Source organism: Xiphophorus hellerii, chromosome 8 (assembly GCF_003331165.1).
Source record: "Xiphophorus hellerii strain 12219 chromosome 8, Xiphophorus_hellerii-4.1, whole genome shotgun sequence".
NCBI lineage: Eukaryota > Metazoa > Chordata > Actinopteri > Cyprinodontiformes > Poeciliidae > Xiphophorus > Xiphophorus hellerii.
The window spans coordinates 15,435,445-15,458,233 of record NC_045679.1 but is presented as its reverse complement, the minus strand read 5'-3'; the positions used below and the strand labels follow the sequence as shown (position 1 = coordinate 15,458,233).

General features: G+C 36.8%; 2 protein-coding genes across 6 annotated transcripts in view; one reads left to right on the top strand and one right to left on the bottom strand.

The window, feature by feature from the left end:
* The window catches only part of unc5cb (unc-5 netrin receptor Cb), a 145,880-nt gene extending 142,409 nt beyond the window's left edge, over positions 1–3,471 (top strand). For all 4 annotated transcript variants that reach the window (XM_032570614.1, XM_032570613.1, XM_032570612.1 and 1 more), the window contains one exon: positions 1,647–3,471. In XM_032570614.1, coding sequence (XP_032426505.1) covers positions 1,647–1,806 — 160 coding nt within the window. In that variant the 3' untranslated portion in view covers positions 1,807–3,471. The remainder of the gene's footprint in view (positions 1–1,646) is intronic.
* A 1,955-nt stretch (positions 3,472–5,426) lies between these two features.
* Positions 5,427–22,789, bottom strand: part of bmpr1bb (bone morphogenetic protein receptor, type IBb) — a 47,707-nt gene continuing 30,344 nt past the window's right edge. For both annotated transcript variants that reach the window (XM_032570620.1, XM_032570621.1), the window contains 10 exons: positions 12,132–12,282; positions 11,450–11,552; positions 10,843–10,945; positions 9,390–9,483; positions 9,165–9,309; positions 8,077–8,269; positions 7,703–8,000; positions 7,419–7,594; positions 7,205–7,335; positions 5,427–6,119 (listed from right to left, as the gene is read on the bottom strand). In XM_032570620.1, the coding sequence (XP_032426511.1) occupies positions 5,994–6,119; positions 7,205–7,335; positions 7,419–7,594; positions 7,703–8,000; positions 8,077–8,269; positions 9,165–9,309; positions 9,390–9,483; positions 10,843–10,945; positions 11,450–11,552; positions 12,132–12,282 (1,520 nt within the window). In that variant the 3' untranslated portion in view covers positions 5,427–5,993. The remainder of the gene's footprint in view (positions 6,120–7,204; positions 7,336–7,418; positions 7,595–7,702; positions 8,001–8,076; positions 8,270–9,164; positions 9,310–9,389; positions 9,484–10,842; positions 10,946–11,449; positions 11,553–12,131; positions 12,283–22,789) is intronic.

The window sequence follows — 22,789 nt, the reverse complement described above, 5'->3', positions numbered from 1 at the left end:
TGGTAACAAAGTTATTTAATAGAGGAATGAATACAGGTATCCTAAAATTTTGTAGATATTTCTGATATTTAGAATTTTAAATGCTGGATAGAGCTTTTGTACATTTTAGGTTTGCAAAAACATAAATGTAAAATCTAAAATATTGTGCCAAGTAACTTAAACCTTATTTCTCAAAGTGATTTTGATTAAATCCCTGTAAGATCTCACAGTTTTCACTGGCAATAAGCATCAGAAAGCAAAAGTGAATTGATCCATCGTAGTCATGGTTACTTATCTCACCTTTTATTTATATGAGCCAAAAATATTCTAGAGGAAAATAAGAATCAGCTACTAGCACCTAATTTATTCAGACATACAAGACCCTCTTCATCAATGTAAAAAAGTCTAAAAGTATTAAAATATCTTAACATCATAATATCTCATTTTAATCAAATGGGGAAAGCATCCTGACGAAGGAATAATTGTATTCAACGTTCTACTTTTCTAAGTTTATTAAACTGTGTGGCAACTTTAACTTGTAATTCAAGTTCAGTACACTGTAAATACGGCTTTCAAGGAATGATTTCTTGATTGCTCTTCAAAATGGGAAAGACTAGAGAACATGGCATTCACAGATGCATGTCGATATACAATTTAGTAAATCACTAAGAAAATGAAAAGAAAATCACTAAGTAAATCACTTGTTTAAACATACCCATCTTTACATTCACATCAACTTTAAAAGGAAAAACAAAACTGGAGCTGTGTTGAAGGCTAGTTTTTATCTTTCTGCTGCAAACAGCAAAGAGGATGGTAAGGAAGGTCACAAAAAAAAAGTCTCAAAAGATCTTGGATTGAGATTCATGCGTCCATGTCATCAAGCGTCAATAAGAGCAATTCATTTGTAGGTTTCTGTTTATGTCTTTCCCCAGGCATGCTGCTGATAATTGTGGGGAGTATCAAATCTTAAAATCTACACAACTATTCATGTTGTTCCTGCTCTGTTCTGGCAGAAATTGCTAAAGTCTCTTCTTGAGCAGCTGTAGAATATTTTTAGTCTTTTGGTAAAGAAAAGTGTTGTTGATGTTTTAATTAATGAAGATCACAGAAAATAAGAATGATCAGCTAGCCAAGTTCCTGACTAATAATTAATTTAGCCTTCAATTGACTTTTGATGATTTGACCATTAAATAATTAAACGGTGAATTAAAAACGGCAAGAGTTTGAATGTTTTCCAAAGCAGAAAAAACTTATTTCATCTTCAACTTTTTAAACAAAACTCTAAATAATTCTTTGAAGGGACTTCTGTTTTATAATTTGTAAAACTGGCAAACTAGTATATAACAAAATTATTTTGGGGAAAAAACATAGTTTAAAAGTCAAGTATGTGTGGCTCAATTGCTTGATGGGCTTAATTAGAGAGAATTTGATCATTTGAGTTTTTGCCTTGCCTCAGCTATATTTTATTATTTTGAGAGATTTAAAAAGTGTATTTAAAATGTATACAGATCAATCAAAAAGCAGCACATTTGTATATATTAAGTTTCCTGGAAACATTTGGATACCTCACCAACCATTTACTCAACAAAGAAGCAGCTAATATTCATTTACCTCTCAGCATGTTTCCTTACACATTCCTCCTTGTTTCTCTATAATCTTTCATTTAGGTATCTGAACTACTTCGCCACCAAATCTAGTCCTACAGGAGTGATCCTGGACTTGTGGGAGGCGCAGCATTTTCCCGATGGCAACCTCAGCCGCCTGGCCCAGGTACTGGAAGAGATGGGTCGCCACGACAGCCTCGTTCCTGCTGCGACTGAGCACTGACGTCTGCTTATATCCGAAGAGGAAGAAGATAAAAACAGGAGTAAGGAAGAGAGGAGTTAAAGGCAAGACTTTGATTTTGGAATCTCAGTGGAAAATGCTCTTTCGCACTTCTAAAAGCTACCTGAGAGCACGCTGATAGAGGTGGAAGTATCGAAACAGCCAGGTCTGCTCAGGCATGACCCAGTTAAACATTGGCAACAAAAGGGTGTAAAAACCTGGAGAGCAAACATGAACCCTTGCCAGTCACTTTTCTGGCTGATCCTTCCTCTCTCTGGTGCAACAGTTTGATATTTTTGGCTCTAGTTTCCTTGGAAACAGCTGTCCGGTTGTTTGGATGGATTTTGTTGCCGATTCCCTCACAGTATACAAGTAACTATCGACAAGAGGTCAGTGGATCAAAGGAGGACTGGGTTCAGAGAGAGCATCACTCAGCCATCTAAGTCAATATTCTGCAATCCTTGATAACACAGTATTTAACAATATACATATTTGTGCTTGTTTTTTTATTCCATTCTGCCTGTTTGTATGTTGCGGAATCCTTTAATTTAGTTGCATTTTCTTTCTTTGTGTCACAGCACCACCTGGTGGACACTCACGAAAGTAAGAGTCAGAAAAACAAAGGGAAAAAGAACATTTTCACATTTGTTGTAATAATAATTGCTATTATTTAGTGTTATATATTATTGTTGAGTTTTTATTATGTATGCAACCTTTTTTTTACAACATTTTGGTTATTTCTAATCTTATTTTTTTATTAATTTTCAAAGTTCCTCCCCTTTCTACCCTTTTTTGTAGAAATTAGATTTGGTATGAAAGCCTACATAATATCCCATGCAGAAGAACATAATAAGAATGACACTAATGACTTTTATGATCAGAATTTCCACAACTCGATCCTGTGATCAAACAACTTTATTTTTGTAGGACCAATGTGGCTGGAAATAGCTGCTTTCTACCAAAAAATGGAGACGTAAGTTGTGAGGGTCAGTTTAACCTGAAAGTTAATCAGTTAAGTCTTGTGTTATTTTGTGTTTGGAGTCAAATCACATTCTTCAGCACTTTGATACAAAGGCTAAGATTTTAACTGATTTAAAAGTTTGTACATTAAACGACAGAAGCCATCAGTGTCGTGATGACGCTGATTATGTGCATATTAATTATTGATAGCTATAAATGCGACATTCCTTTAATGAAGCGAGAACTTGCGTCTTTTCCAGTGTTCTTCATTCTTTTCTCTTTTTTTTTTTCAATTGTATTTGTCCAAGTTTTTGTAAAGCTGTCTATGCAAACTCTGCATCCTTTCGAAACAATCTATTCATTTATCAGTGGGCTAGCCTTTGCATTACCTGATTGTCCTTCAGCTTCATGATTAATGTTGTGCATAGCGAGAATGTAGCCTGTTTGTTTCTGGCACTCATGATGTTCCTCGCTTGCGTTTCATCTGTCGAGTTACTGTAAAAAGTGTAAGAAAGAATTTTTAAGACTGATAATAAATTATATTTATATGCAACAATATAAATGAAGCATTCTTGTTTGAATTTCTGGAACTGCAGAGCAATGTTTCAGAGGAGATTGTTATCCTGTGGGCACAAATTTTGTCCAAACATTTTTGTACTTGTAAACCCAACTTTGTAACATTATGAAATAAAATTCCTGAAAAAATCAGGTTTGTGTATCTGTAGAAAAGGTTTTTTTTGCTGTTGTTGTTGATCCAGTTTCGTGTAGCTTACCATATCATTACAGGCAAAGCAGAAATAAAAATGTGTAACTCCACTGCTTGGATCTGCTTCTTGAGATCCAAGTGCAAATTTCCCTCATGATTTTTATGTCTCAAACTGAGTGGACAATGGCAAACCCAACTGGCCAATCTAGAGTTGAAAAGTGTCAAAATTATTGCTTTTGATTGGCCAGTTTGCTTTGCTAACATAGCAAGCTTGGGGCACAGAAATTAGGCTAACAGAGGGACAACTAGTGGGTAACTGCTATGTAGCAGGTCCATCTCTTTTCTGATTGGCCAGTTATATTTTTTTGCTTAGTTTCCGTGATGCACAGAGATGCGGCAGAATAATTTATTTTCTGATTTTTTCAGTTTGGGTTTGTACTACAATCAGCTTAAAGTGGAGTGACTGTCTCAAAAGCGTGACATCTAGAGTCTGGTTGACATAACAAACCCGGAGTACATCTGGGATGCAAGAAAACAATTCGTCTTCTGGTTCGCCAGTTGGATTTTTCATTGAGCAATCAGCTTGTGGTAAAGAAATTGCAATAAGAAAGCAACATCTAGAGGAGAGCTGAGCGGCAACAAATCAGTCTCTCTTATGATAAGCCAGTTTGTTTGGCACTGTCCATTTGGAGTTGAATAATCATCTTGAGGCGCAGAAATTGTGACAAAAAGAGTAAAATTTAGAAAGGATCCTACTTAAACTCTCACCTTACTGGCAAGTTTGATTTTTTTTTTTTACATAAACAGCTTTATACCAAAGGAAGCACACCAAGGCATCAGCTAAAAGAAGCAGAGGCAAGGTAAAAAATGAAAAAAAAAAAACAATAAATCAGACTCTCTTCTGAGTGGTCAGTTTCACAGCAACCAATCAGGCTGAGGTACAGACATATCCAAGGGCAGTTAGGAGGCAACAAAACAATGTTCACCATGAGGCAAATTATTTAAAAAAAGGGACATTCAGGCATCTGAGATCCAAAAAAACATTCGCTGTCCTCTTTAGACAGTATGATTTTTGAACATAATTAGTTGTGCTAAACAACTAGCGGTAAGCTGCATATGTCTAATCTGATTGGTTAATTTCATTTTATCCAAACCAGAAATTTTAATAAACATGTAAAAGACAACTGATTTTCAAAACCTGCCTTGCCAAGTCTCCAGATGTCCACAAACAGCACAAAACTGAACAAATACAAATTGTATCTATAGGAACATATACTTCAAAAGCAGTTTGCTCATCTAACTTCACAAGCTTCAGTATCTCATCATTTTATTGTACAAGTTTACAAAGCTTGATTTGCACGTGCATAGTTTTTATTCTAATTTGAGCCCTATTCCACTCCTATATATTTCACATTGTGTGGTGAGCAGTGGGCTTATACGTATATACAAGTATATCTAATAAGCCCACAGCTTATATATTCATTAATAAAAGATAAAAACACAGTTCATACTCTAGAACTTTCCTGGAACTAAAAAGATACATTTGTTACCTTTTCTAAACTCAGCAATTACTTTCCATTTACATACCTGGTATCTTCAGGAAATATCTGGAAAGTCCCATGAAGTATGTGGTAAAGAACTGATGCCAGCTAAACTTCCCACGTACCTTTTCTTACCTTGCAAATTCAAAACATACCCCAGTCAAAGTCACCAACCAGTTTCTGAAAGTAATTCCAGGAGATGAACCAGCATCTCCTGGAATTAGTAGATGTATTCTACATTTCTACATTTTAGAAAAGTAGGTGAAAATACCGAAAAATAAATAATGCCTTTGGGGAAAGTACCTGAAAGAAATCTTGAAGCTCTGGAAAGAAACCTCTATGTTTTGGTTAGGTTCAGATGAACTTTGTGAAAATTTACTGTAATTTAAAAATGATACAAAGATGACAGACTTGGCTTGGAAACTCAGAAAATCTTAGTTTAATTTTGAAACAAATAAACTTACAAAATACATTATGAGGAAGAAAATTACACAATAAAATATATATATATTCAATATTTGTTTGACTATGAGGCCACTTGTCTTAGAATTATATAGGCTGAAGCTACCATCATGTTGAATGTGAACTCTCCATGCAACGAGTCTCACAAAGCTCATGGAAATAAAAATCACTCAAACACATAAAGAGCAGTTGTGACAGCACAAAAGACTGCTCAGAATACTGCTGTATGGCTTCAGGAAGGAGGTTGCAGCGGCATCCTCACTGGAACCTGCAGGGCCGCTCTTTGGCCGGGCAAACACTCCGCTTTCACAGAAAGCACAATCTGAGGACAGACGTCTGCTAAATCTTTTTCTTAACATTCTTCTTGGCTCCATTATCGCCTATCCTGCATGCCAGTGTCTTTTGTCCGATCATTCACAGTCTCTTTATTTTCCCTTTCTTCGATTGGTCATTTTAAGAGGTCTGTGCCAGTGGCAGTGACAAGTCTGTAGGTGAGAAGAAAGCATCTCTCTGATTCTCCGTCACAGTTTGATGTCTTGGGACTCTAACATCTTCGCAAGGGTCTTCTTCACCCGGAGGGCTGTGAGGCGACAAGCCGGGTTGTGAGCCCAGCACTCTGACATCAGTTTCCCCATCTGCCGTAGACACTGAAGACACACATCAATTTAACATTAGAAATACCAGAACAGAAAAACAAATAAATGCAATTCTCATCAGGCTACAAATGAATCCAGCACCATTTTTAGTCATGTCTAAACAGCCTTAAAAGAAACATTTCTTTTATGGCAGTACCTACATCTCAGTAATAAAATTTTGAGAAAATGGCAACAGGAAAATATCTACTCGTCTAATTACTAAAATTAGAACAATATAGCTTTACAGCTTAAGACAATTAGCAGTATGGCAACATAAGGCTGGAAGAAGTCCCAGGGTTGTCTGGCAACCATGCAAGGACAGAAGGATGATAAAAAAAGCAAAAAATAATAATCTCAGAAGCTCACTCTATACACTGCAGCAATAAAAGATGCTAGAGAACAGCAGTATTCTTTAAAGTGAGAGATTATGCTAGAGCACTAAAAGATAAATTTATTTTATAAGCCTTTGTTAACATCTTCATAAGGGGTGACAATGGCAGGAGGTGATAGGCGTATATCACCTTCTAACGACAAATATTTAATGTTTACATAAATTGAAAGAACAAAAAAAAAAAAACTCCCTCTGAAAGAAAATGTGGTGATTTTGTTCTCCAGTTAAAAATAAACATACTAACACTTAATAAATATGCTTTATATCAAAGTGAAATCCTTCATCTTAAAAAATATATACTTGTTAAGAGGATAACACATAAATCCTTATGAAGATTATAAACACATTAAACCGAAAACAAAGCGAAATTCTAAATATTTTCTTGGAATGTAATCAGCATCTTAAAACTGAGGTACTAACAGTTTGCAGTTTGTTTGACAGACCTTTGTAGGAGTAGGAAGAATAAAGAGTATAGAAACACAGATGGCGGAATAAAAGTTTTACATGTTGCTATTGCTGTAAAAAGTTTTATTTGAGGAAAAAACCATCTGGTGCCTTAATAAAATTAGAGGTTAGGTAAAGCTATTTAAATGAAGCAATTTCTTTCTCTTAACTTCCAACATAAAATCTACCCAAAGCAGAATGTACATTTGCATTACTAAATTGGCGGCTGGCAGCTGATAGTAATCAAAAACATAAATAGTACCTCATTGCTGCTCCAGTGATTTGCAATCGAAGGTCTTTGCTTCTTAATGCAGACCACCTCCCTCATGTCTTCATACGAAGGGTCAGTGGGCACGAGGTCATGATAGGGCAGCTGATGTTCTTCAACAACACCTTTAAGAAAGTCAATGTCCTCTGTCATCATTAGCAATAAAACATCGGAATGAGTTCTGGTGACTAAAGTACGTTTTTCTGACCTCCAGAGGTGCATCGCCGCACCACTTCCCAAAGAATGAGACCAAAACTGTACATGTCAGCCATGATGAAGGACTGGAAGGTGGTCATGTTCAGGGTCTCGTCCAGCACTTCAGGTGGCATGTAGCGCTTGGTCCCAACTCGTAGGTTAGGAGGGATGTCTACCTCATTGGTGTCACTGAAAGGCACAATAAGAACACAATTATGCTTCAGGACACACTTATTCTGCCTTCTATTAATCTGCATCAAAACAACTGTTCTATGACCCCAGGAAGGCCTCCCATACCTGTTAAACTTGACAGCAAGCCCAAGGTCGGCAATACAGCAGAAGCCGTTCTTTTTCACCAGGATGTTTTTGCTCTTTAGGTCTCGGTGTGCTATAGCAGGTTTGCCCTGTGTGCCGTAGATCTCTGTGTGCAGGTGGCAAAGGCCTGAGATGGAGGAATAAGCCAGTTTCAGCAGAGCGCTGACATCTAAGGTGTTGGAGTTGAGGTAATCGTACAGGGATCCGTTCTCATGGTAGTCTGTAATCAGGTACAGCTGAGTCCACGAGCCGGTTCCTTTAATGTCAGCTGCGATGAATCCTGCAGACGAGACATGTTGGATGAGGGGAGGAGGAACAAACACCAGCAGAAAAACCACTGGGTTCTGTCGACCTACCCAGTATGTTGTCATGCCTCATCAGGAAGGTCTGATAAATTTCTGTTTCTCTGAACCAGCTCTCCTCCTCAGTTGTGAAGAAGACTTTGACAGCCACTCTCTCCCCTCTCCATTTGCCCATCCACACTTCTCCATATCGGCCTTTTCCGATCTGTTTAACCATCTGAATCTGCTTGGCGATGGTCCGCTGAACCTTTCAACGCAACACAAGCAGTTTCGTTTTCTTCAGCTTCTTCCAAATGGTTTTCATATTTTGTTGAGTTATAACTACAAACTTCTATGTATGTTGTAGGTATTTTAACTATTAAACTAGTATTAAACTAATACAAAGTAGAACATTTTTAAATCTAAATCCCCCAAGTCAATGCTTTCTTGAATAACACAAAACCTTCTGCAATTACAGCTGCAAGTTGTTTAGAGTTTTTCTCTAGAAGATTTTCACATCTAGAAACTCCTGGGGAGAATCTGTGAACATGGGTTTTCATGTCTGCCTTTGGATTCTCACTTGCCTTTAGGTCTGGGCTTTGACTAGACCATTCTACATGTGGATCTGGTTGTAGGTATACCAATGGCAGTTTCTGACATGAGTTATATGGGCAGTTTCACATTGTGGAATTAGACAAGGTAAGGCAAGAGCACAATTTAAAAAAATAAAACGTATCTTTCACTTGCACCCAAACAAGTTTTCAACTGCTTTTAAGCATATGCTGTCAAATGTGTTAGATTTACCTTTTGTAAATCTAACACATTTACACAGAGTAAAGCCGGCTTAACCTAAATGTGTGGGATACTTTTCAGACTTTTCTTTGTAAAAGATTTTGAAGATGTGAAGCATGTTTTTGGTGATTCCTATTAGTTGTGTTACAGTTGGAGGCTCTTAAAATTAATATTTTATGAACATTTTATGATGAAATGGTTTGCAAATCATGCAAAACTTCTTTACAACTGGGTTGCATCACCTCTTCTTACAACAGCACTTGGGATTTCAATAGACCACTCATTGAAAATTTCCCTTGTCTTTCTAGAGAAGTAAATTTAACCTATTTAAACATGCCAAGACATTTTAAGATGCTGTTTTTATTTCATACCAGCAGAGGGAGTCCTGATCCAGACCCGGAGCCGGCACTGCGGGAGTGCTCTATCAGATCCTTCAGAGTCTCCCCAGGAGGAATGTATGTCTCATCCTGCTCCAGGTCAATATTGTAGTGCGGCCGCGATGTCTGTCGCTTATATCTGCCATGGAGAGGGAAAGAAGGATTGGTTTAGCAAGTATAAATGTATTGGTTTATAATGTTCGTAAAGGCATTTTGTACCTGAAATAGCAGAGGACGAGAACGACACAAAAGATGCTGCAAACTGCCACTGAAATGAACAGGGCTATGTACTGGATGCTGCTGTCTACGTATTCTGAAAGAAAAAAGTGAAACAAGAGTAAAAAAAAAAGTTATTTCTGTCCTTGATTTAAAGGAGCACAGAGGAGGGTTGGTAAATGTTACTGATTAATAGAGGATGACACTCTCTCTTATCAACTTAGGAATCGTTCTAATTGTGAGTGGCAGGGTCGAGCTACTCCCCTTCTATCCCCTTCGGTCTTACTCATGCGCACCGCCCACCCCACCACCACCACCCTTCCACCTCCCGCACCGTGCTTTCACAGCCCGTTATCGATCACATCCCGTTCCTGAATCCCACGGATTGCGTGTCACAGTGACATACATCGCTGCAGAAACCCCAGGGGCCCAAAACGGCTCCAGAGCTCTGGCCTTTCTGTCTCGGTGCTGTCAATCACAGACACACACACTGAAGAGGCTGCAGATGCTTCATGGAAAACAAAAGCTAAAGGACTATAAACAAGATGTACTTAATTTGACTTGCGTTAATTATTTCATTGAAAAAAGATTGGCAAATACTCACCTTGTGCAGCACAAAAAGTGCAAATTTAACACTTTTTTATAACACCAATGTTAAAAAATGTCACACAATGTGATTTTTAATATCTTCTTCCATTAGAAATGATGCTGGTTTGCTTCTTGTCTTTCCTACTACATCAAAATAAAACCATGAGTATTTAAATTTGCAGAAGTATTCCTATCTCTTGGACATTTTTTAGCAATTATGCAAAGAAGTATATTTCTTAATTATGTATGTTTAACTTCCAACTTCATGATTATGGGATACGCTTACTGTTCTGATTTATCACATAAAGTCTCACCAAAGTAATTTGTTGTTTTAAAGGAATAAAATGTAAAGAGTTTGCAGGTTATGAACACTTTTGCAGAACAGTGCATGATCGGCCCTGCCAGCATCCCAAGAAGGCATAACACTCTATTTGTCTACAGCTGAGGTGAGAAATCAGATGGCCAATAGAGTCTTGAATGTACTTGCAAAAGCAAAATGTTGAGTGTTTTTGAAAAAGGCAGAAAGAGAACGAATGCGTGTGTTTGTGCGTGTGTGTTGGCTCGCCATGGAGTGACAGATGGACATATACCTCACATCCGTCCTGAGGCAAGAAACTCAAGCAGGCCCTGGGGAGAGCCTGTCCTTTTCATTACAGAGTGAGAAAACAAGCCAAGTCTGCACTCTGCTCCACCTGCCACTCTCTCCTCTGCTTCTCCAGAGCAGCAGGAGTCATGTCCCCTCCAGCAACACACTGTGGTTAGTAACAGTTTAAACTGGCAGTGTCCATCATCGACCCAGCGTTGGCCCGACTGAAGCCACTTTAAAAACCTTAGAGTGCGGCACGTTTCACTGTGTGACTTAAACTACCTGATGTGATTAGTGGAGGAAGCGTTGGACGTAGTTTTCTGTTGCAGTAGTCATGATCGTCGCAACACTGGAGAGCTCTCTGGGAGCGTGCACTCAAAGTATCCTTTAAAAACACAAAAAATACATATCTTAACAATTAGATGAATATTAGAAATATTTGTGAAAAAAATAAAAAAATAAAAAACTCAGAGCTAAAAGATACAATGCCTTGCAAAAGTTTTACTTTGTCACATTTGGATATTAATTTATAACTTATACAAGATTTTTTACAAAATATGTGACATACATTGTATTTCAGTCAATATTTGGTCACAATTCCAGCTGTAAGTTCTTTAAAGTATGTCTCTACCAGCTGAAGACACATTTTTGACCACCGTTACACTCATTTCTGCCAAGTGGTTCATGCCGAGTCAAATTGCATGAAGAGTTTTTGTTAACAAATATTTGTAATTCCTGCCACTTTTTCAATTGGATGTAGATCAGTGGTGGTGGATAACATAGGTCACATGGGCAGTTGCCCAGGTCAGCATTAGTAAATTACCTAACAGTGTCTGACGATGAAGGAAGCATGATAAATATTGTGAAACATACGTGCATAAAAACTTACTTTGCACTGAAATTCAGAGCCAGCCAGCGCCAAACAACCTGTGCTGAACACAGCATGACCCCCCTCCTCTCTTGTAACCATGGCGAAGCAGAAACCATTGGTCCTGAAATCAATGCACACAAGTCATTACCTGAACAATCAACAATTACAGGTGTATCATACATTAAATATATAAAAGTTTGAAAGATGCATATTATAATTTAATAAACTGAACTTTTAATTGTTGTAAAACTTTATAAATAACATACAAAGGAAAAAGGTAATTTTACATTTACTATGACTGTAAAGTTTTCTTAAAAATTGTTCTAGTAATATTAACTTCAATTTGATTTTTTTGGTAACACTTTATTTGAAGGGGTGTGCATAAGACTGACACGAGACTGTCAGAAGTATGACATAACACCTGCTATGAACGAAAAATAGTTCTCATGAATGCTTATGACTGTTATCATGAAGTGTCATTTGGTAAATAATGACACTTTTAATGCAAAGTTGACAATTTTAATGGACTTTTTATGCAAGCTTTAAGGAAACTTTCCATTAAAAGTGTTATTACTTACTAAATAATTCAAAGTTGGCACTTTCAATAAACCTTTAATGCAACTTTTAGTGCACTTTTCCATTAAAAATGTAATTTCATTTTTCTGTGTGTAAGCATGTAGGGGTGTGTACTCCAGCATACATGCAGGTGTTGTTGAAGGATCCATCGGGGCACTGAGGGTAGCAGTGGCACCGCTTAGCTGAAACTGTGGCAGTGCTGCTGCTCTCCTCCAATGGCCCGTCCGATTCCTCCCTCCGTCCACTCCTCAGTAGCATGGTGTCCAAAAGGTTGGCTGTTTAGGTGAAAAAATGTTACTTTAAAAATACTAAAAGCTATAACAGAGAGAGACAGAAGAAGACAGATCAACAGAGGTATGCTTTACCTTTTAATATATAGGGTTTTGAAGTGTCGTCAGTATTTTATAAACTAATAATAGCATGGTCTAATCTCTGTTGTGTACACTTCAGAGATTTTATTTTATCTTAGAATCTGATAAAGACCAGATTATTTAGGCAGTAAAGCCCTTGAAGCCTCATTTCCATACCAAAGTTAATTTACTGGAATAATTCTCTTTAAAAAAAGTAAAATTTATATGTACATTTATGACAGAGTGGGATATATTTCAAGAGTCTATTTACATTAATATTGATAATTGTTTCAGTTAATAAAACTTAAAAATGTAAAAAAAGGATTTAACATCAGATCAATAATATCAGGATTTTTATTGTCCCTCTGCTTTACACATTATATTCGTTTACTACATCTTAATGTAAGAGTTTTCCTTTTAAATCTGATTTATTGGAGTAGGTTAGTTTTACCTTGGAATTTATTGTAATGCATCTGTATGTAAGTTTCCTCTTAATCTAAGTGATGTTTCATTGTTACTTCTATGTAACGGTAAAAAATGGCTTTTAAGCAAAACAGCCACCTCAAACATTTGCTATTTCATCATGATACCAATCATTTAAATAAAACAAAAGGCAATGGCTTACTTTAAATAAAACAAGTATTTTTCTGACATCAGTAGACTTATGCAACTTATCTGTATTTTGTCCACACTCAGCATCAATTAAATCTTAAATGACAATCCTATTACAGTCACTTATGAGATTCTCCCCAGGGGTTTTTCTTTAATCCAAATTATTTATTTACAGCATGTCACAAATAGACACGACATTAAAAACAAAATCTTTGATACTGTCAAGTTGTAAGCCAAAAGCTGAAACATTGGAAAAAATGACTCAAAGAGCGGATTAAGTGTTTAACATGTTCTAAATTATTTAAATTAATGTATCTAAAAGCCAAGGATAGTCATGGAAATTTCACGGCTGTCCAGCATCACACAGAATGACACAGGAAAGTTGGTCTCCAAGTTAATTTCCAAATGTACAGTTCTGAGCATTAACAAGTTCACAGAGAAGATATGAATACTTTAAATATCATGAAAGTTGATTCTCTGGATTAAATCTAACACATGTTTTACTCATATCTGGTTCAACACCTGCAAAACTAACAATAGCAGCATATAACGTAAATTAAATGCTTATGTAAATTAAAACTAAGAAAATTATCAGAAATTGGTTATCTTGCAAGAAATAAACAGTTAAATTATTATTTAAAAATCACAATTAAGGAGGAATGCTTCTTTTTTAACAACAGAAGGTGCATGTAGTTCCTCTATGCAGAGTAAAACGAGTTCTGACAGCAGCTCATCCCTAAGGACGATTGTGGTCAGGAAGCTGAACAGTTCTGTGCCACACTAGATGGATGCCTTCATCGCACTGAAAGTCTAACTTTCACTCCCTCACTCTCTTTAGTCTGCCAGGGTTTTTTATACAGAGCCAGAAAGCAAGACAGAAGCACTCAGTTATAAATATAAGTTCAAAAACTTGGAGTTTTGTTTAGAAAAGACCTGCACAATCAAGGATGTTCACTTTGATTCTGTCAGTCATTTGTAAGAAAAACTTCCCTTGATAGGTTTCATTATGCCGGGTGTAAGCATATCTAAGCAGCCTGACAGCAGAGCAGCTACTGATAACGAGCGGTAAGTAAATCTCCAGAGAACTACGTAATCAAAGAGTGGTATAAACAGACTGACGTTCTTTAACTGCAACTCTGTGTCCATTCAGTGTAATCTGTGTTGCTGTTTCAGTCAGAGGGGAAGTTTTTGGAGCAGCTCAGATCCTCCCTAACAGCAACCTTTGTTTCTCTATCTCTCCCTAGTCAGATTTTATGAAAAAAAAATACTGTTTTCACTTTTTATTTTTCCTTTTATTTCAGAGGCAAGCATTCAAAGACAACAAGAGCAGGTTATGGACACTTCTGACTTGTAGTAAGCAGGTCATTCACTGAAAAATTTGACTCTTTCGCTGTTAAATGTTTAAAGCTGAAAATTCCCACTTTAATACAGATGCACGTTTCATGCACGTTGTCTTGATGTTAATAAAAGGAAGACATGAATTTTGCATTTAGCAATGGACTTAAAAGTAGATAAATTATATTATTTGATTTTGTAGCTTGTATGAAATAAAAAATGGACAAACTTTTGAAATTGACAGGTCAAAACTCAAAGACACAGTCTGATTAGAACTGTCTGTACCTTAATCTTACATTCAGGTAAAGTAGAAGTGATATAAAAAAAAACCTTGAATTTCAAATATTTTTTAATTATACATTATGGTTTTACAGTAAAAAATGTATTAATTTTAAGGAAATGTGCAAATCTTTACCTGAGGTGCCAGTGAATGTATCTATGCAGCCTGCAGGGCAACAGCAGACTGCATAGGTACAACATGTGCACAACATGTCTTTTCTTTATTACACTGAAGAACTTAATTTTAATACCAAACTAGGAAAAATATTGAAATGAAATGGTAAATACAGTCTTAGTGCACCTGAAAAAGTGCACACCATTTCTTTTTTCTTTCCTTCACTCCTGTTCTAAACATTCACACAGCTTTAAATTTGCTATGTCTGCGGCGTGGCACACTCAAGGTCATCCTGAAACCAGATCTGTGTCCCCCACGCATTCCACAGGCGGCTCCTCAACGCTGACGTGATATAGCGCACAAACATGGTCAAACTCTGGGAAATTTGGAGCGTGGAAGATGGGTGAATCATTCCAACTGCAGGAACTGGAACTGTAGCTCAGTGTCATTGTCAGAGGGTCTGTAAACCTTCACAGTTTATGTGCTGCTGTTACCTTTGGCTCTTGTCTCTTTATCTCCAAATACAGTTTGGTTAATAATCTTGTCTGTCCTTCTCTCTATGGAAAAGAACTTTCAATATGAATTGAGATAATGCACATAATCAATAATGCAACCAACAGTTCCTGAGTGTAGATAATTTGATAATCAGTAAATTGATCAATGCGTGACAAAGAGTGTCTTGTGTGAGTCCAGTGAGCGTGTCTCAGATTTCAAAGACAAGGGGTTCTGAAGGATTGCTCTGTGGTGTAACATTTAGACATGTGGGTCGAAACCGTGTACACAGGTTGACAAGTTGATTGGCTCAAATTAGGCTGAACACAATATTACACCATTTAAAAAAAAAAAAAAAAGACATTGAATCCCTTTCTTGAAGTTCAGTATTTGTGGATTCACCTATTTGCAGAGCTTTCTGGAGAATGTGACTCCAAATTATTTGTGGAAAATTCACAGATTTATTCAATAGAGCATGTCAAAATCAAAAGAAACTATGGCTTGGGAAACTAAAATACCTACGTGCAATGCTACTTGACACGCTACTGGCTGCAATTTGGAGAGAAGCCAATCCAGGAGCGGCATTTATTTTTCTTGGTATTAATTGTAGAGCAGAGATAAAGAAGACTGAAGATGTGAGTTTCTGTGGTAGTGCAAAAGCAATTACCAATGTTTGTATTACTGCATATTAAGATATATTTTGTGTTCAAACTACAATATAGAGGGCGTCTCAAGTATTTCTGGATTTGAGATCCTCTCTCAAGTCTAGGGCTTCATGGATGGTGGCTGTGGTCCCCAACGCCTGTGAATACCGTAGGATCTATTTTACTCAGTTTATTTAGTGGAAAGGTCAAAAAAAAATTCTTTTACATTTCAGAGAAAAATATGTTATTGGGACACATAACATGCTAATTTTGGAAAGGAAATACATACAAATAAACTGTGGTAGCATTCGCAGAGGCATCAGCTGCAAAGATGAACTGCTCCACTACTAACAACAATGATATTACTGCTCCCAAATTAGACTATCATGTGTAAGCATAGTAAGCAAAAAACAGCTCTGTTTCATAAACAAGCCCATTGATTTTTCAAAGATCAGTTCAGGTGGTTCAGGCATATGATGAACATTTCTTTTTGTTTGGTGGTGGTTTTTTGTACAGAAAGTAAAATAGTTTAACTCAGCTATATTGAGTTAAAAAGGAGTTTGACAAGACATACAATCTGACATGGCACTGCATCGTTGGCAGGAACTTTGGCAGCTATGTGACACACGAAACTAATTACACAAAAGGTTATTTTACCTTTAATGACATAATTATCAGGATTTGTTGGTATGTTACAGAGAGCTTCGGTTCAGACACAGACAATAGTGTCAATAAAATTAACAATTAGAGATCAATGCCATGATTAATGCTTCCAGAGATTAGAACGAAATGTCGACAGGAGGATTTTAGGTCAATAAAATCAGGGTGTTCTGTATACACCCTGTGCATGCAAAATGACAATAAAGTCAGTCTAAGTCTAAGTCTAAAAAAGCTTTATAAAGTGCTCCCATTAACAGAACTGTTTCACTTGAGCAGCAGCTGCTTAATCTGTGAACTTTAAGACTGATCGCTCATCATCGAAGGTACCGAGGCAAACATGAGAGGGAAGGAGAGATAAGTTGCTCCAGGTGGCCATAATAAATAACTTCCTCAAAGAAGGCATCTTCCCTGGAGCCTCCAGAGTTCAGCCCGACTCTACTGGGGTCACACCCAGCCTGCAGGAGGGCCATGCATCCTCTTCCACCCTAACATCACACTACCATTCCTCCTAACCACCCCCCTGCAGGCTTCAAAGAACCTCTGACACATAAGACACCTACACATGTGCAAACATCATACAAGAAAGCGCATTCCACGCCGTCTCGCTGCCTCTGCCGCTACACCCATTCTGGGTCATCTGTTTCCATCATGCTGTTTCCTTCAACCTGTTCCCTGTCTACCTGGTGAGACCGGCCTGCCTCGCCAGAAGGCTACAACCACCCACAAAGGGATCTTTGTGTCGCTGACCCTGCACCACATTACATTCTTGTGCCAAAGTCAGAGTCTAACTTTCAGGAATTCACACAGTTTGCATGGAGAAAATGTGGCGCATAGATGTGAATACTGCATAGAGCTGCTAAATCAACAAATGTTTATTTAAACACAGACGGCATATTCAGAGCAAAATGAGGCCTGCAAACTAATAAGTATTGAGTAAAAATGGATTACACTGTGCATAGACAGTTGCATCTCAAATTGGAATATCATGGAAAAAGTAATTTATTCTAAACAGTTTTTTTCTGGTAATTTTAATAATTATGACTTACAGCCACTTGCATCCCAATATTTAGATCCTCAGACAACTGAAATGTTACATAAGACCAGTAGAAATAGATATATTTTTGTATTATTATGAGCCAGACAATTATAATAAAGACTGCTGACTAAGTTGTCTAACAGACAGTAAGCTGAGATGCATCTGGAGAGTACATGGACATACTGGCCTTCTGTAATTTATATAGTAACTGGATTACAATTAAGATTGTAAGCCATAGCAATCTTAATTAATGGCAATAAATGCAAAAACGATAACACAAATATATCATCTTGTACGCAAATTAAATCTGACACTTGAATTTCAGTTTTTAGATTGAATTATTGAAAGAAAAAGTTTTCAATTGTATCATTATTTGACAAAATGCCCTTATTCTTAGGCTTCTGTCTTTCACACACAATTATGAACACAAAAAGCAAAGATGCTGTGTTTTTCTGTACTTTGTTGTGTGAGATTCAACACGCAACCTTGATCCCATCTTCTCTGATCATTTTTTTTAAACATTGTTTCCCCACAATTCCCAGCAATGCACCTCCCTGCTCCTCTATCTGTCTGAGTGGTCTGGACTTACTGGAAAAAAGCCACAATATGCTGGGGTTCATTACAGATGTACTGAAAGACTGCAACCATAGTCTCACCACAGTATGTTACTTTAGCCAACAACAATGCCTCTGATAAAAAAAAGAAAAGGGGTATATGCTTCTATCTTTATGTACAAAAATTTCCATAAGATGAACTTAGTTTATTGGGAAGACTGAAAATAAGAGCTGAGTGTTTGAAAGTGTGCTCCACTTAAATTTTGAACATGTTGGAAACTATGAAACCCCACCTCCAAGAAAATCATTCTTACTGCTCATAACTAAGCCAAAATTATTGATACTTTCAGATTGAGTTTTAAAATGATTTTCAGTTTACCAACAAGTGTGTTTCTGGCAGGAGAGACGACCACCTCTCAAAAGACAGTAGAACAATGTAAAAGGAGGATCAGTTTTGAAATGAATATTTATATTTGAATGAAAAATAGTATGTAAAAAACATTATTCCCAATCAAGTCTGGGATTACAACATCAATGTTACCATCATCTTACATGTTTCCACTGTTATTTTGAAGATTTATGTGGTCCATGGGTGCCCCCTAGTGGTCCGCAAGATACTGCATGTAAACAGCTGTTAATTTACCGTGATGTGAGCTCAAAGTGCTACTCATACAGCTAGTTTACCAAAGAATTGTCTTTAAAATTAATTATGGATAAGTGGCTTAAAACCAGGTCACACTAAAGAAAAGCTCAAGATACAAGCTCAGGAATAAACATAATCAGAGGAAGTCATACCTGCTGCTGAGAGTATTGATGTCATTCATGAGCAATTCAGTTCTTTTGAAGGCTCTATGCCAGGAACAAGTCTCAGTTGGTGAGAACTTTTCTTTGTTTTTTACGGCTTTGCTTGCTGGTCACACGTCAACAGCTATTGTTATTTTTACTTAATTAAAAATGACTAATCAAGTTAACTGAAAATGTAATTAAATTAATTTAATTAGTTAAATACAATAGATAAATACAAATGACAGAAATTGGTTTATAATTTTATGTTTAATGGCGCAGAAGAAGATTTTTGTTTCCGGCAAACCAACTCTATTTTTCTTTTGTTGTGCTAACAGATTACAAATAGCCCTAAATGTTATTAATACACACAACACTTGGTAGTAAAGAACAACTTCTTTTTTGATTTCCATGTGTTTGATATCCACACTTTCAGTCCACTCAAAATGCCCTGAGTGGATTCATGGCTTTGGTGGCCATTCCCATTTACCAAACAGCATGGATGAACAAATAAAACAACAATAAGTACATTAAGAAACTAACATTTTCATTTCAGGTTGTATATATTAAGATGTTATGTTATTGTGGGGCAATTTCAATTTAGGTGGTCTGAGTGTTTGTTAAATTGGTTAAGTGGTCCCCAGCTGGAAAACGTTTGAGAAACACTTTAGGGGTATGAATAATTAGGCCTGGTTGATTTGGAATGCTTTCCCACCACCCAATACATTAAATAATTACTTGAAAGACTGCTTGTCCTATTTAATCTGGTTATTTGTAACTGCTGAAAATATGGTTACACATTTATGTCTGACACAAAAACCCAAAACTAAATGGGGCACAAGAATTAAACCAATCTGGAGATTCACAATGCAGATTTAGGAATGTTACAAACATGAGCTAGTACAGAACAACCATGCAAAGCTTTTCCTTCAAGGCTAGACTGACTGCTAGAAAAGCACATCTGCACTAGGATCAAATTCTGTGTGAGGGGAACCATATTCACGTCCTGACAGGAAGCAGCTCACAGAAGGCTGAAGGAGCCCAGTGCTGCTGCAGACCAACTGCTGCCGTGTTGCAATGCTGGACCTCTATGGCACGCTGCACTCTGACCTTGCTGCATAACACTAACTTCCACACGCATCTTCGAAAGGAAGTGTCAAAGTCACATAGTAATTTAAGAGAATCCCAACAACTGGTATGGAAAAGTTTGAATATTTGCTTTGGATTCCAGGGATTCTGATGGTAGTCATCAACAACCATATAAATCTGAGCTCACCTGCATTTGAATTCAAGAACTAGATATGTTTCTTCCTCATATTGCAGTCTTTAATGTGAAAAAAATCAAGACTGCTGTTTTATTTTCTAATAACACACTGATCACAGTTATCCCTTTCTCTTCCCTCATGTATTTCCAGCCATTGGAATCCACTGCACACACACAAATATGCAAAAAACACTCCTGCAGATAAAGATATATTCAATGTGCCTCAATATATCAAAAGACATTTTAAGATTGTGTGGAGAAAAAAACACTTCGCTTTTGTAAACAGGAGATCTGTGAGTTTTGCTCTTGCATGTGATGTCAATGATCAATGCAGGACAGTGGAGGAGATAAAGAAACCTGATTGTTTTAACATTTCCAGCTGTTAGATTTAGTCAAGGAGCTACTAAGAAATCACCTGGAGACTGGAACAATTACATTTTCAGCTTGATTGGACCTGACCAGTAACTGGACGTAACTCCCAGTAACTCCCAAACTTAAAAATTTAAAAACAAAAAAGCGTGTGAAGCTGCTTGCAAGTGTAGAATAATAAAAATGTGCAATAAATAGGGGCATGTCAGTTGATTCGGACTGAGGACAAGTGGGTAAGAATTGCAAAGTTTCTCTCTTTTATCCTCATAAGCCTTTACAACCTCCATCTGTTATAAACATGCTGGATTTGGAAGGCATGTGGCCTTTTGGGAATACCAGAGTAAAGTATCTACATTCGCTAGGAAAACTAAACGAAACGGTTGTTTTAGTGATTTTTAGCTAACCATGCTAATTGCTAATATAAACTCAGAGTTTATATTATTTTTAAAAATATAAACTAGAGAATTTAAAATGTCAATTCCATTGATTTTGGCTAAGTTTTAAAACAGTGACATCCTGTTAAATAACAACTACTTTCACACACATGCAGTATGATATGCAGTCTTCTCCTGACAGAGGAGAAGGTTTTCAAAATGCAATTTTATGTTTTTCTTTCATTGGAGTGCTTAAAAAGAAATCACAATCAGATAAAATTGTCAGGTCAAAGCATTAACATTTGTAAGGGTTCATTACCAGCTGGTTTCTCCTTTACAAAACCCACACACATGATCTCAAAGCCTGACATTTTGAATAAGAGAAATGGATTTGAATAACATAATTTAAAAAACTAAAGATAATACCAGCTTCGGTAGCAAATGTTTTAGTTTTGTGCTGCACCACCTCTGAATGACTGGGCTAGCATTCATCTATTTTCAGTGAACCTCACCAGGTTACAGAAACAGGTGGCAAACTGACCTTGCTGCCCAGATTTATGGCAACCTCCCACATGTTTAGCTCATTAGGGTGACCTGTTGAAGATCGAATCACAAAGAAACATGGTGGAACCCAACTTTGCAAAGAAATCTAAGATCCTTAGTCCATGTATTATTTGTTAGTCAGCAAAGGCAAAAATATAAGCCTCATCCTCCACTGGTTCCCATAGCTGTTGCTGGGAAAGTGGAAATCAATGTTTCTTTTGAGCTACTTTTTCCACTCCATCTTTCCACATTCTTTATATATTTGGGTGGCTGTTGAGTTTCAGACCTGAGTGTTTCAGCTCTTACTTCGGTCCATCCAGAAGAGATTGGGAGATTCTGTGAAGAAGCATTCATCAGCAGCTGAGGTATTTCTTGACCAACTGTGAAAGTTACATTTAGCTCAGAGCCACACTGTCAGTCTGGGATTTTACAGCTGGTCTTCAGTTTTGACACAATTTCAGCACAGAGAGCCTTTGTGCAAGCTGTGAATTTATGCTTATCGTAACATGTAGGTAGATATCACTATTTCCAATATTTTCACCAACTTTATCTGAACCCTGCTGAGTTTTTATATCTTGAAGAGTCAACAGAAAGAAGCTAATTAACAAGTGAATAAAACGTTGGAACTTGGATCATTAAGGTATATCAGAAGAATAAAATAAGATACAGCTCAGTTAAGTACACATTAAGTATGAAACATAATAGAAATTAAATTAAGTAAAACAAAAGAGAAATTAAATTGAGATAAAAAGCATAAAAACAATTGATTTTTAAAGCTTACACCAAGAACAGAACAAGAAAGCAAAGAGTCATTGGCCCAAATGTCCTAGATCATCTTTTTATGTGAACGTCTATAAACATTTTGTGTTTGTTGGAACATGTGGGGCCCAAATGATAATTTTACGACTTGGCGTGGAACTGTGTGAGCATCGCTGCAAGCAATAATCTTCTTCACTCGAGGGATTCACTCTTTTTTTTTGTTGCTAATTAATGAATCTACGAAATGTCTGTACTTTGAAGTTCAAAACAAAGTTTCTCTACTGAAAAATAAAAAAAGTTATTCATTTCTATGAAGGAGAAATAAATTCTATTGAAGATTGGAGTTTTATTGAATGTCAAGTACACATGATTTATGTTAAGATGCATATGTGGCTATAAAATACAAAATTCCAGAGCCTATTTTAGTCATTTTGAAAACATGATAATTTTTTTTCAAGGGCAAAGAGTCATTCTTAAGATGGGAACCTACCAAACCCCTGACATCGTCAAAAGCCTGTAGAGCGCAGTGACATATTGGCATTCAATGTAAACTAAGTGTCCATCTTTAAACAATTAGAGGGGTTCGGATCATCTCTCAATAGAGTTTATCCCT